At 44.7% G+C, this 15,172-nt stretch overlaps 1 protein-coding gene across 1 annotated transcript in view; it reads left to right on the top strand.

Moving 5' to 3' along the window:
• Positions 1–1,351: 1,351 nt before the first annotated feature.
• Positions 1,352–15,172, top strand: part of LOC136399250 (zinc finger protein 432-like) — a 69,121-nt gene continuing 55,300 nt past the window's right edge. Inside the window, exons 1-5 of the mRNA XM_066374260.1 lie at positions 1,352–1,362; positions 3,680–3,805; positions 4,284–4,375; positions 9,184–9,328; positions 10,301–10,492. Coding sequence (XP_066230357.1) covers positions 10,478–10,492 — 15 coding nt within the window. The 5' untranslated portion in view covers positions 1,352–1,362; positions 3,680–3,805; positions 4,284–4,375; positions 9,184–9,328; positions 10,301–10,477. The remainder of the gene's footprint in view (positions 1,363–3,679; positions 3,806–4,283; positions 4,376–9,183; positions 9,329–10,300; positions 10,493–15,172) is intronic.

A 15,172-nucleotide genomic window follows, 5' to 3' on the forward strand; every position in this document is an offset into this window, starting at 1 on the left:
TATCTCTATCTCTCCCTCTATCTCTCTCTGTCTCTTTTCTCTAAAATGAATAAACAAAAACAAACAAAAAAAAAGATTGCAGCAGTTATTAAGTGCTGTTTGCCAAACCTCAACTGCATATTTAGTTATTTAGCACTCAGATGCTCTGTTTCCATCTCCATGTATTGTAGGGAACCGTTTGTACAGTAGGTCCTTGCATAATATCATTTTGTTTAGCGTTCTTTTGTTACAACATTCAGATGCCACAGAAACTTAACTCTTGTTTATTTATATCAATTAGTCTACAGTAAAACGTTTCAGTATACATTGTTTAGCTTAAAATCAGAACCTATCAATGACGTTAAATGAGGACTTCTTGTATATGTGTAATCCCCATTCCTTTGTCCTTAGTACATGTAAACATATACTGTATACAGTTGTACATGGCCACCATATTGGTTTGGGTTTTTTAAAAAGATTTTAGAGAGAGTAGAAAGGGAGAGAGAGAGAGAGAGAAAGGTGAGGGGGGAGGTATGAGAAGCATCAATTCATAGTTGCTTCTTGTATGTGCCTAGACTGGGCAAGCCCTGGGATTTGAACCAGTGACTTCAGCATTCCAGGTCGACACTTTTATTCACTGCACCACAAGTCAGACAATGGCCAACACATTTTGTATCCAGAGTACTGCAGTCAGGGTTTAGGGTCTTAGTGGGTCACTTGGCCTTGTCTGGCTCAGTGATGGAGAACTGGAGTTGGGGTGGTTGTATTAGTTGGCCAGGGCTGTCAATAGCAACGTACCACAGGCTGAGTGGCTTAAGCAACAGAAATTTATTTTTCCCAGTTCTGAAGGCTGGAAGTTCAAGATCAAGGTTATCATCGGGGTTGGTTTCTTCTGAGGCCTCTCTCCTTGCCATGTAGATAGTCATCTTTTGTGTCTACATGGTTGTCCCTCTATGTGTGTCTGTGTCCTAATCTCTTATGAGAACAACAGTCAGATTGGATTAGATCCCATCCTAGTGACCTCATTTTAACTTAGTTGCCCCTTTAAAGACCCTATCTCCAAATCAGTCACATTCTGAGGTGTACTGGAAAGTTAGGACTTGAACATATGGATTTTGGGGAACATAATTCAGCCCACATTTGTCAGTGATATTTGTCAACAAATGCCATTCAAGTTTGGAAATTTATATTGGGCTAACTAACGGAGTTCACTAGTCCTTAGTAAATCACGGTATCTTTTCCAGGTTTGACTGTAGGATCATATGATCAGTATCTGGGGAGGTCATTGTGTGTCTGTGGTTGAGAGGCTGAAGCTTGGAGGCCCAGGACCCCTGTGCTGCTGGGACAGACCTGATAAATGTTACTTTTCCTTCAGTCTTTCAAGTAAGTCTAAGTTCTTCAAGCACTAATTGTATATACATATATTTTACTGTATTGTTCTTTTGTTCTAATAAGGTGACTGGGGGTGACTCCTGCATGGGGAACTTTCAGCTTCATCCTTTATATTCTGAAGAGAAGAGAGGGCCTTGAGATTTAATTATCAATTCATTTAAATATATATATACATGTAATCATTTGAATCTTAAATATATGAGTGATACACACATATATAAAATCATTGAAATCTTATCTTTTTTTTTTAAGTGAGAGGTGGGGAGGCAGAGAGACAGACTCCTGCATGACCCCAACTGGGGTCTACCCAGCAAGCCCCCTACCTGGCAATGCTCTGCCCATCTGGGGCAGTTGCTCCATTACTCAGCAACTGAGCTCTTCTTAGTGCCTGAGGTTGAGACCATGGAGCCATCCTCAGGGCCTGGGGCCAATTTGCTCCATTTGAGCCATGGCTGCAGGAGGGGAGGGGTGAGAGGGGGGGAGAAAGAAGCAAGGGGGCAAGGTGAAGAAGCAAAGCAGATGGTCGCTTCTTCTATGTGCCCTGACCAGGAATCAAACCTAGGACATTCAAACACTGGGCTGATTCTCTACCACTGAGCCAATTAGCCAGGGCCTGGAATCTTGAAAATGTAGCCGTGAATCAAGTAGGTCATTTTTTAAAAAGTAAAGGCAACACATATTCATATATTTAATATTTATATGTTATATATCTAATTATGAAATAAGGAAGTTCCCGCTTGTGTTGCAGATTCCTCAGGTTTCCTGATTTTCCAGGACTCAGAGAACTCAGAAAACTTGTTATCCTCAAGGTTACATTTGTTATAAAAAGGAAAGAGATTAAAATCAAAGGATTAAGGCAAATGCCACACCCACAGTGTGATTTACAGTGGGAGCTGTGGACCACATGGTGTCACTGGACATCTTGAGAGGCCAGGGAGTGAGGTCAGGCACAGCAGTGTCCCACCAGGCTGACATGATTGAGCCACAGTGAAGACTGGACATCATCAGGCCAAGGCGGGCTTCTCTAGCTGGCAGAACTCCCTGCCTACTGTCACATGCTTGCAACAGAGTAATACTTCCTGTGACTCCACCAGGGAGAATACCTGGAAGCTCTGTGTTTAGAACTTTTCTGGATTCTGTCCACACTTCGTGTGCCTTCTCTGGGCCGATGTTAATTTCTAGCTTTTAATTGTAATGAACCCTGACTGTTTTGGGTAATTTCTATGCTTCTGATATGCTTTAAACATATATGTGTGTGATCATAATTGTCTCTTTATAGTTTCCTTTTCTTCAGCTATATTACAATGCTTCATTCCTTACAACATTTTAAACACATGTACTAAACATGCTGTTTCTTTTTTTTTTTTTTTAGACATACAGAGAGAGTCAGAGAGAGGGATAGATAGGGACAGACAGACAGGAATGGAGAGAGATGAGAAGCTCAATCATCATTTTTTGTTGTGACACCTTAGTTGTTCATTGATTGCTTTCTCATATGTGCCTTGACTGTGGGCCTTCAGCAGACCAAGTAACCCTTTGCTCGAGCCAGCGACCTTGGGTCCAAGCTAGTGAGCTTTGCCCAAACCAGATGAGCCGCACTTAAGCTGGTGACCTTGGGGTCTCTAACCTGGGTCCTCTGCATCCCAGTTCGACGCTCTATCCACTGCGCCACCGCCTGGTCAGGCAACATGCTGTATCTTAATAATTCTGGCATCTGTTGTCTCGGCCACTGTTCTGATTGATCCACCATGCCTGGGAAGTCCCTTGATGAGTTGTAATACTATATTTTATTAGTCTTCACTTGATCTTAGCCAGCAGTCTGAGGAGCGATGTTTTATTAATCTTGATATGACTCATGAATGTATAGTGTTTGGCCAGTAGGTGCACATATACATATATATGATTCTTGGTTAGCTAGGGGAATTAATGGCTACGCATTATAGAAATGTCTAGTGTTTTGAAGACTGAATGATAATAGCAGAATATTCCAATAATTCATTCTACTACAAAGTGTTTTTCTTTTTTTTTTTTTAACTATTTATTTATTGATTTCAGCGAGAGAGAGACAGGAACACTGAGCTGCTCCTGTATGTGCCCTGACCAGGGATCGAACCGGCAAACTTTGTACTTCCAGATGATGCTCTAACCAACCAAGCTATCCCGGCCAGGGCAAAGTGTTTTCCTTTTAATTGTTGTATTTTTGTAGTCTGTATGGTAAAAATAAGCAGAATAACTTCTTTTATGTTCCTTCCATATATCAAGAAAAGCAAAGCACTTCCTATTAAATAGGACTGTGTTATTATTACAGGAACCACTGATGTTGGAGGATGTGGCCATGGATTCACCTGAGAGAAATGGAAGTTCCTGGGCCCTGATCAGAGGAACCTGTACTGGGCTACGGTGTTGGAGAAATACAGCAGCCTGGTGTCCGCGGGTGAGGACAGCCCCTCTGTCAGTGGGGCCTCAGTCAGTGGCCTTTCCTCTTATCTGCTTAATGCTTCAGAGTCTCTGTAGTGCTCTCGACTGGTGGGTTCTCAGATCCCTCTCTGGCTCTAGAAAAGAGTATATAATATTCACTCTCCTGAGAGAAAAGCCTCACATTGCAGATATGAAAACTAAAAAATGTAGCATTCTCCCATCTTGTACCTCCTAGCCCCTGGTTGGCATACTGCAGCTCACGAGCCACATGCGGCTCTTTGGCCCCTTGAGTGTGGCTCTTCCACAAAATACCATGTGTGGGCGCTACCTCGATAAGGAATGTACCTACCTATATAGTTTAAGTTTAAAAAATTTGGCTCTCAAAAGAAATTTCAATTGTACTGTTGATATTTGGCTCTGTTGACTAATGAGTTTGCCGACCACTGGTAGCCCAATTTCATGTGTTGAAGTCTTCCATCATTTCCTATGAACAGGACATTAAGCCAGCAAACCAAATCCATTCTTCAAACTAGAATGAAGGGAGGAACACTGGACAATAGAAAAACCCACAGCGAAAGCTGTCCAGGTGAGTGGGTGAGAACCAGCAAGGTGGGGGGACGGGGAGGGCGTGTTCTAGTCAGGGAAGGTGCCACAGGGTGCCAGTCTAAGGAAACCTAACCAGCAGCTCCTCGTGTCCTGCCCCCCACTTGAGACCTTTCTCTTTGGAGCTTAGAGGGAAATCTACCTTTTTGTCTTCTGAGACTTGATTCCTGCTTATTTTATGTACGCCTTGATTTTTTTGGTGTTTGCCAAGTTCTCTTCTTTCTAGGTTTGTCAAGTCATCTCCTTTTCTGTCGATTACCGCAGCGCCTCTTCCTATTTCTTCCACCTCCGCTGCTATGAAATTCTGCCTTCCAGACCTCATTCCAAACAGAGAGCTTTTAATTCTGCATCATCTTTAAGTAGAGCATCTTTCTGCTGCACTGGGAAATAGTGGTTTCCCTTCCTAACATTCAACCTTACATGGAATGTGATGCCCACACCATAACCTGATCTCTATGTTTATATGGTTCCTTAGTGTCTTGCTGTAGACTAAATGTTTGTGTCCCCTGAAAATTCATATGTTGAAACCCTAACCCCCAAAGGTGATGGTTTTAGGAGACTGGGCCTTTGAGAGGTGATTAAGTTATAAAGGTCCTCACCAGGCATTGAACTTGCTGGTGCCTTAATCTTGGATTTCTCAGCCTCCAGAAATGTCTGAAATTAATTTCTGTTGTTTTGTGTTACAGTAGCCTGAATGCACTAAGACACTTGTCCTTGCCCCTCTCTGAAATTATCCAAAGGTTCTGTTTTTCATTTCTTGCTCTGTTCTCATAATCTTTCAATCTTTCCTCCATTATAATTAAGCTCTTATTCTCTGTAACGACTGCTAACTGCACATCTCCCTATTTTCTGATTTGTACACTTGTGCCATATATTATACTGTCTTCACAGAAACTCCTGAATGAATTCAGACTTTTTGTTTACAAGGAACTAAAATTACCTTCCTTGTGAGAAAATTTCTTCAACCTTCCCCTTTTTTTTTTAACTTTAGGGTCTTCTAAAGATGAATATTTAACAAAGTAGGGTAAGAAAGAGCAGTGGTCAAGTAGGAAGTTTACAAAGAGGAGGTGAGGTTGGAAGACCCAGGAGAGGCTGATTCCCGAGAAGTAGAATAAGAACGTCTCTCAAGAAAAGATATAGCTGTACACATTATCTGCAGTTGCCAGTTCATGAAGATACGAATCAAGGGACAGGTATATGATGATTTTAGTATTTCTTTCCATTCATACTGTGTGTGTGTGTGTGTGTGTGTGTGTGTGTGTGTTGAAAGACTCAATGTCTGCCTGAATTTAAGAGGAAAACAGAAAAGAAATAGGATTCCCAGGATAAGTAAAATAAAAAGCTTACACACCTTGGTCCAAGAAGGAGGTAAAATCCTCATGGGATATATCGGAGAAGAACTCTTATTTTATTTATTTGTTCACAGGCTTATAATTTTTAAGAGTTGCCAGCATTTCAAAGATCCCATCTTCTCTGTGATGCGCTTTATTGGACATGTGATTTTCCTATGTTTTTTTCATTCCTTCTTACTCATGTGAGTGGAGCTGTTGTCCTCTTGCCTCTACGCAATCATTCCCTTGATCCAATAAAGATATTCTGTTAAAAAGCATGAGTCCTGCTGAGAGAACACTCTCTGTCCTACATTTCAGTCACAAACCCTGGATTATTGGGTAAATTCACTCCAATATATTTAATCACCTAAATTTAGCCATCTCAATACTTATTTTAATTTGTGATGCAATCATTAAATAATTAAGAACAAGAAAATGTCATGATTTGTGTTTTACAAGGATTACCTTGTAAAGGTGAGGTAGAACAGGCCAAAGGTGTAAGCAGGGACAGTTCCACCATCTTGCTTCAGAGACTGGGCCAGCATAGTACTGATGGAGGAGTCAGAAGATGGAACTGACTTCTGGTCTTGACCTATGGCTAATTTTTTTTTTTTTTTTTTTTGTATTTTTCTGAAGCTGGAAACGGGGAGGCAGTCAGACAGACTCCCGCATGCGCCCGATCAGGATCCACCCGGCATGCCCACCAGGGGGCGATGCTCTGCCCATCTGGGGCATCGCTCTGTTGCAACCAGAGCCACTCTAGCGCCTGAGGCAGAGGCCACGGAGCCATTCTCAGTGCCCGGGCCAAATTTGCTCCAATGGAGCCTTGGCTGCGGAAGGGGAAGAGAGAGACAGAGAGGAAGGAGAGGGGTAGGGGTGGAGAAGCAGATGGGCGCTTCTCCTGTGTGCCCTGGCTGGGAATTAAACCCGGGACTTCTGCACGCCAGGCCAATGCTCTACCACTGAGCCAGCCAGCCAGGGCCAGCTATGGCTGATTTTATCTGGAACATTCTGAGAATTATAAGGGCCTACGGGGTTGAACATAATGTGAGCAAGTAGATGAGCTTGATGTCTGCCACAGCCCGTTCTCAATATCTCGGCTTCCTCCAGGTGAGTGAGTGTTCTAGCTCAGGGCTGGGGCTACTACAAATGGGACCTGGAGCAGGGCTAGAAATAGTAGTAGGCCTGCAAACGCCTGGCCAGGACCTCTTGGTGAGGTGATAAAGATGCATACGACTGTGGGAAATCCAGTTTTTGAGGTCGTTTTATTTTTTGCATGTGCCTAGAAGTTCCATTTGCAGTATCACCCCCCCCCCAAGATTGAAAACAACCCAGTGGTCCACCAGCTGATGAATGATTCAACACATTTTGAAATATCCATATAATGAATATGGAGCAACAAAAGGAACAAACTTAGCTGATATTTCAAAACAATTATGTCATCGCCTGACCTATGGTGGCGCAGTGGATAAAGTATTGACCTGGAGGCCTGACTGGGCAGTGACACAATGGATAGAGCGTTGGACTGGGATGTGGAGGACCCAGGTTCGAGACCCCAAGGTCGCCAGCTTGAGCGCGGGCTCATCTGGTTTGAGCAAAAAGCTCACCAGGCTCGAGCAAGGGGTTACTCGGTCTGCTGCAGCCCCACGGTCAAGGCACATATGAGAAAGTAATCAATGAACAACTAAGGTGTCGCAACGAAAAACTAATGATTGATGCTTCTCATCTCTTTCTATTCCTGTCTGTCCGTCCCTATCTGTCCCACTCTCTCTCTGTCCCTGTAAAAAAAAAAGGCATCGACCTGGAATGCTGCGGTCACTGGTCCAAAACCCAGGGCTTGCCTGGTCAAGGCAGATATAGGAGTTGATGCTTTGTGCTCCTTCCCATCACCCCCCATTGTTTCTCTCTCTCTCTCCCTCCGCTCTCTAAAATAAATAAATTAATTAATTAAAAAGAGGAAAAACGGCCCTGGCCGGCTGGCTCAGCGGTAGAGCGTCGGCTTGGCGTGCGGGGGACCCGGGTTCGATTCCCGACCAGGGCACATAGGAGAAGCGCCCATTTGCTTCTCCACCCCCCCCCTCCTTCCTCTCTATCTCCCTCTTCCCCTCCGGCAGCGAGGCTCCATTGGAGCAAAGATGGCCGGGGTGCTGGGGATGGCTCCTTGGCCTCTGCCCCAGGCGCTAGAGTGGCTCTGGTCGCTGCAGAGCGATGCCCCGGAGGGGCAGAGCATCGCCCCCTGGTGGGCAGAGCGTCGCCCCTGGTGAGCGTGCCGGGTGGATCCCGGTCGGTTGCATGCAGGAGTCTGTCTCTCCCCGTTTCCAGCTTCAGAAAAATACAAAAAAAAAAAAAAAAAAAGGAAAAACAAAAAGCAATTATGTCGTATGAAAGAAGCCAGATAGAGTACACGCACTTCCTAACAGGGTTTTGCTGCAGTGGATAGAGCGTGTAACTGGGAGGCGGAAGACCCAGGTTTGAAACCCCGAGGTCACTGGCTTGAGCGCGGGCTCATCTGGTTTGAGCAAGGGGTCACTCAGTCTGCTGGAGCCCCCCGCCCCTCAAGGTACATGAGAAAGCAATCAATGAACAACAGGTGCCACAAGTAAAGAATTGATGCTTCTCATTTCCCTTCCTGTCTGTCCCTATCTGTCCTTCTAGCTGTGTCTCACACACAAAAGTACACACGCGAAATGTCTGTTCATAAAATACAGACTGTAGTGATAGGGTAGTTAAGTGTCTTCCCAGGATGTATGTAGCATGTTTTGTGTTTGGGCTGGTAAGGGCTCACAACGTCCATCATTTCTGCTCCCTTTGTGAGCATCGTATTCCCCACATACTATCTCACTTTTCCAAACCTAGCGGGTCTTTCCAGCGCACTGCCACCTGCCGTCCGCGCTGCGCGCTCCCGACTCTGTTCTGTACGGACAGCGGTCCTCCTCAGAGATGGCCGCGCCCAGGGGCTGCCGAAAGGCGCGAGCCCCAGACAGTTATATCGCCTCGCCAGCTTTTTTGTCAGATGTGCTAGAGTTTTTACAAGGCCTCTAAATCTCTGCGCAACCAGACTAGTGGCTGCGGTGTCCAGAGGTTATTTTAATTTTGTACGAAGCGTCATAGCTGTTCAGGGCCGCTGAGATTGTACAACCGGATGTTTTGGTCTTGATAAGCTCCGACGTTTGAAACATAGGCGCCTTTCGCCTTCCCCTACAAAAACGAGTTTAATCCCACCTGACGCTTGCCTTCTGAGACCTCAAGCCTCTGAAAAACCTTTCCATAATCATGTCGGGGTGACGTACCTCAAAGGGGAAACTTAAGGCTACGATCAGTCAGTATCGCACCGTACGCCCACTGACGCAAATGCCTTGTGTACGTGCAAAGATGGCGGCCCCCAGGATGCCGAGGCGGCGGCGGCGCTGATATATGACCTCATAAAGAAAAGCCAGACACCGTATTCCTTTCTCCATAGAAACACTGCGGGCCCTCGTCGGATGTTCTCGCGAAAGGAGGCCGGAAGGCAGAGAAGTTTAGGCAAGTAAGTGAGGCCCTGCAGAGGTCGCTGCAAGTTCAGAAGCGAGTCGGATCCGGGAGTGGGTGTGTCTGTGGTTCGCTAGGTAAGTGGCCGCTCCTGTGAGTCGGTGAAGGTAGCGCCCGGCGGGGAGCCAGGAGTCGTTTCCTGGCTGGCTTTGGGCTCAATCATGGGGGGCGCTGGTGGTCAGTGATGAAAGGTCTGAAGAGACCAACTACCAAGAGTCAAGAGGTCAGGGTTCAGGGTCTTCGCGGGTCACTCCTCCTGTAGGTGACTGACAGCTGCGGGCTGGCGTTGGTGAATGACCACGAAGTCTGGGTCAGGTTCTTAAATAACTTGGAGCCACTGATTGTGGGACCGTAAAGGGATGTCAGTGTGTGCATGTTTCTGGGCTGGTTTTGGTATTAAAGCCGTCAGGGGGCGATGGCCACTGACTTTTGTGGCGAGAGGTGTGACAGCAGAAGGTTTGAAAGCTCAGGGGCCCTGGCCGCTTCTGCGTTGAGCTCAGGCTGCTGGACCACGTCCCTCCTCCACCACAAGTTTTTTTCTTTTTTTGTTTGTTTTGTTTCCGAAGTGAGAAGCGGGGAGGCAGTCAGATAGACTCCTACATGCACCCGACCGGGATCCACCTGGCATGCCCACCACAGGGGCGATGCTCCGTTGCAACCCGAAGCATTCTAGCGCCTGAAGCAGAGGCCACGGAGCCATCCTCAGCGCCAGGGCCAACTTTGCTTCAATGGAGCCTTGACTGCGGAAGGGGAAGAGAGAGACAGAGAGGAAGGAGAAGGGGAAGGGTAGAGAAGCAGATAGGTGCTTCTCCTGGCCGGGAATCGAACCCGGGACTTCCACACGCTGGGCTGATGCTCTACCACTGAGCCAACAGGCCAGGGCCATGTTCAAGCTACTTTTATACCTTCAGTGTCTTATGTTTCATTGTCTGAGGTATGATCTCTAAGGAACCAAATAAAAACAAATAAGTGTTGGGGACCGTGTGTTAAGGTGAGTGCACAGCAAGGGGAATGTAAACCTGAAAATAATTTGGCTTTTCATCCCACAGGTCTTTGGAAGAGATAATAAAAGAATGAAGAAAGAGGAGTTTGCAAGACCTAGATATTGTCCTTTCTGGGAACACTTTTGATGAGAGTGAAATTTCTAATTAGAAATTTAGGGCATATCAAGAGAAGACAAAGACAAGAATATACAGGTTGCTGGCTATTTCCCAAAACAGAAGAAAATGATCCAGGCCCAGGTGACTTTTGTTTTATTCTCTGCTTTATTCCCTAATGTGTCGGGGACTGAAAAATCAACAGGCTTTTTAGAGTTATTTCTGGGGGACAGAGGTGTGGGACTGGCTGCTGCCCAACCCCCCACCTCACTTGCAAAAAGCTAAGCCCTTCCCCACACCTCCATGTTAGTTGTGATGCTCGTCCTCCCCCCACCCATGTTTCTCAGAAGGAAAGACTGGCTTATTTGTGTATGTTTATGTATCGGTGGGGGTTTTTTGCACTTGGTGGAACTCTTGTGTTGCCTTGGAAACTGTAATCAGAAAAGTCATTGATTTGCTAATGGGTCACGGTCCAGCCACAAAAAGTCTATTATGGGGTCTAGAACAGGAAAAGGTATGAAATTGAATAAATGATAGAGACTTAAAGATATATACTTACAGATGGGTTTGGGAGGATGGCACGGAAAATTCTCTACTGTTCCTGAGCCATAACATGGCTGCTCCCAAAGACACATCCGTCTTTATTCAGGGAAAAAATGGTGGTCCATTAGCAATTCAGTTATTTCCAAGACAGCTCAAAGACAGCCCCCACCATACCATTCAAATGTCACTTTACACCAATAAGAAACTAGCTTCCAGCCTCTTCTGGAGATCATGGGTGGGACAAGCGAGAATCAGGTATAGCTCTTTGTTAACTAGGCAGGTGAGGTGGGGGTTAGGCCCAGCACCTCTGTCCACATTGCAAAAATATCCTGTTTATTTATTCAGTCCCCAACAGATCCCCCTTTTATATTTTTTAAAACTTCAGTTCGTGTGCTGTGATTCATACTTTTCTGAATTCCCATGTTCTGATTTGGATGCAGTCTGGAAAAATATAAAATAAATAACAAAATTGAAATAGCCAATGCTAACAGATACTATAACAAGTGTCCTAATACAATGAAGTGATTAAAGCCTATTAGATTATCAAGCAAAGTCTTAACTAATACAGCAGGATCTAAAATAAAATTCTTAGTCTTAAATGTCCTTAACATTTAATGTAATTTCACCAAGTCCATGTTGACACCATCACCGCTTCATATTATTTGTAAATGTAACCCAACCCCACTTCAGTCTGAGAACTGTTCCAAGGATCAGGAGTCACATACATTCAGGAAAATTCCACAAGGCATTGGAGTTGTGGTCACATTTCCACACTTTGCAGCTAGAGTCCAAGTCCCAATGACCGCTGCTTCTAGCTGGTAACGATTCAGGTAGACTGGAAAAGCCATCTGCAGCACGTATGGAGACAGAGCTTCTGTTTTCTTTAAACTGGAGAGATGAACCCAGGGTGCCCTTCCCTGGAGCTCGGCAGCTGTGGCGTGGTGAAGAGAACCATGGGATATACTATGCTGGGTGGCAGAGGTAAATTCATCTAAATTAAGAGTAGGTCCCAGCCTAAAATCGGCATGGGGCATTAAGGCAGGAGGAATAAAGGAAACACTATATATTAAGCAAAGCAGCAGAAAATAAGACTATCAACACCCACAACAGAGATCTTCCAGGGATCAATAAAAACACAAATATTCAGGCAAGACATAGTAAGTGGCCCTCGTGACCATAAAAAATGAGATCAGTTTACCTGCTACTTGGAATAAATACCCTAGGCTCGTCCACAGTGACATGAGATGGGACTGACGGCCCTAGGCACCTTTAGCCTTCAGTGGCAAGTCCCAGCAGGCCGGGCAAGGTTAGATCAGAGGTGGCCAGAGCAGGGCTGGAAGAGACTGAACCCTCCCTTAGAGGAGCGAGGGGGCAGCTTACCTTCCAGTGTCCCTTTTTCCCACAGCAAAGATATGGCACTGGTGGGGGCGCCAAGAAGCCTGGTAGGCCTTAGCTCAATGACCTTCCTTTCCACTCTTGAAGCAGGGCCCTGATGGAGTCCTATGAGGCCCCTTCAGGGCGTTGGAACCTTTAAGGGCATATGCCAAGAGCTGGTATTTTGCCTGATCTCTATTGGGCTCTGTCTGCCTTTTCTGTTCCTCTTGGTCATTATAGAGCTTAAAAATCGTGCTTAGGGCTTGCCTAGTCAAGGCACATATGGGAGTTGATGCTTCCAGCTCCTCCCCCCTGTCTCTCTCTCCTTTCTCTCTCTCTCTCTCTCTCTCCTCTCTAAAATGAATAAATAAAAAATTAAAAAAATTTAAAAAAAAATCATGCTTAGTGGCCCTGGCCAGTTGGCTAAGTGGTAGAGCATCGGCCTGGCGTGCAGGAGTCCCGGGTTCGATTCCCGGCCAGGGCACACAGAAGCGCCCATCTGTTTCTCCACCCCTCCCCCCCTCCTCCCTCTCTGTTTCTCTCTTCCCCTCCCGCAGCCAAGGCTCCATTGGAGCAAAGTTGGCCCGGGCGCTGAGGATGACTCTATGGCCTCTGCCTCAGGCGCTAGAATGGCTCTGGTTGCAACAGAGCCCAGATGGGCAGAGCATCGCTCCCTGGTGGGCATGCTGGGTGGATCCCAGTTGGGCACATGCAGGAGTCTGTCCGACTGCCTCCCCATTTCCAACTTCAAAAAAATAAAAAAAAATCAGGCCTGACCTGTGGTGGCACAGTGGATAAAGCGTCGACCTGGAAATGCTGAGGTCGCCGGTTCGAAACCCTGGTCTTGCCTGGTCAAGGCACGTATGGGAGTTGATGCTTCCAGCTCCTCCCCCCTGTCTCTCTCTGTCCCTCTCTCTCTCCTCTCTAAAATTAATAAATAAAAATTAAAATAAAAAATAAATTAAAAAAATTATGCTCAGGAGATCTTGCTGAGGGGTTTGAGGGTCCTCATCTGCCTATATAAGCTTTTTCCATATATCTGAAACTATTTGGAAAAAGACAAACAGCATTATTAGCTGGATCAAATAAAAGAGGGTAAAAGTTTGCTGGAGAAAGAGGTTTGGCATCTCCTGCAGGATGCCAGAGTCTGTCAGCTGCTGAATAATGCTGTGCATCAGCATTCAAAAGAAATTTATTTTTGACTTTTGACAGAAGTTTATTTTTTATTTTTTATTAATTTTAATGGGGTGACATTGGTCAATCAGGGTACATACGTTTAGAGAAAACATCTCCAGGTTATTATGACATTTCAAAAGAAATTTTTTAAAGTAAAAAGCATGATAAAAAAGATTTGCAGGAATTTCAGAATATGACTTCCCCCCTTTTTTATATTATTTACAACTGACCTTTAAGCATTTGTTGAGCACATTTTATGATATTTTGACTTCAAAGATTGTAAGAAATACATGTCTTTATGTTAATTTCTAACAAAATATAGTAAATGCATTTTCAAGTAAAATTCCTATACTTATCAAAACATTTCTACCCCATTAATTAACAAGCAATTTAAAGAGTACATAAATGCTGGAAAATTCCAGTGTGACTTTCATTATCTTCCTATATTAAGCAAATCCACCCTGCTTCAAGCTTTGCAGCTTGCAGCTTGAAGCAGTTTGCAGCTTGGAGCAGTTTGGCCAAATTAGCAAGTCTTTAAGATCCACATTCCATTTTATTTAAATTTAAATGAGTGCACTTTACTTGTTACAATTAAAATTATATATTTGTAGGGATGAAATAATTTTATTTTTTCAATATTAGGGCCCGCATTTCCAATTTTTGGATGCAAGAACTTAATTCAGGCCTTAAAAACAGACACATTTAGACATTAAACAAAGACTTCACATAAAATCACACAAATCAAGAGTGAAACCCTGGATTTTAGAGATTAGAACATGGCCTGCTTGATCTTATGTAGGGCTATTTTAATAGGAACATAATAAGGATAAATACTAAACAACTTTCTTGAAAAATTTCAAGGCAGCTGTATATGAGATTCTGTTTAGCCATACCCAAGTAGCCCAAGTAGGCGTTCCTTTTGCCTTCTTTTCAGGCATAGAATAGGAAAGAAATAAAATGATAGTTTAGAGAAAGTTAGAGAATAATGGGAAAAAGCTATAATTTTCCTAAACTCTTAAGTCTTTTTATTTGCTAAAGAAAATCAGATAATAATACAGCTTTAAAAACATCTGAGTCTTCTAAACATTCTTAAATTCTAAAATCCTGCAGCCGTAAGTAGCCGAGGAGAAGCTGGCTCAGCCAAGCCTCTAAGAATATCAAAAAGTGGCTTCAGTTCCACAGTAATTTCAAGGAAGGTCTAAGCCCATTAATATCTCCTAATAATTTCTGGAAATCGTTTAAAGTTTGCATATGATCCGTCCTGATTTCTAATTTTTGTGGACTTATTTGTTTTTCCTCAGTAATTTGTCTCAAATAAGAGAAAGGCAAAAATTGCTGTACCTTTTCAGGAGCTATATAAAGTCCTTATTCTTTCAAAGAATATTCTAGTTGTTACAAAATAGCACAGTGTCTTTATCTGGATGAGCAATAAGAATATCATCCATGGCCCTGGCCAGTTGGCTCAGTGGTAGAGCATCAGCCTGGCATGTGGAAGTCCTGGGTTCGATTCCCGGCCAGGGCACACAGGAGAAGCACCCATCTGCTTCTCCACCCCTCCCCCTCTCCTTCCTCTCTGTCTCTCTCTTCCCCTCCCGCAGCCAAGGCTCCATTGGAGCAAAAGATGGCCTGGGCACTGGGGATGGCTCCTTGGCCTCTGCCCCAGGCGCTAGAGTGGCTCTGGTCGCGACAGAGCGACGCCCTGGATGGGCAGAGCATCGCCCCCTGGTGGGC

The sequence above is a fragment of the Saccopteryx leptura genome, chromosome 3, assembly GCF_036850995.1.
Source record: "Saccopteryx leptura isolate mSacLep1 chromosome 3, mSacLep1_pri_phased_curated, whole genome shotgun sequence".
Taxonomy (NCBI): domain Eukaryota; kingdom Metazoa; phylum Chordata; class Mammalia; order Chiroptera; family Emballonuridae; genus Saccopteryx; species Saccopteryx leptura.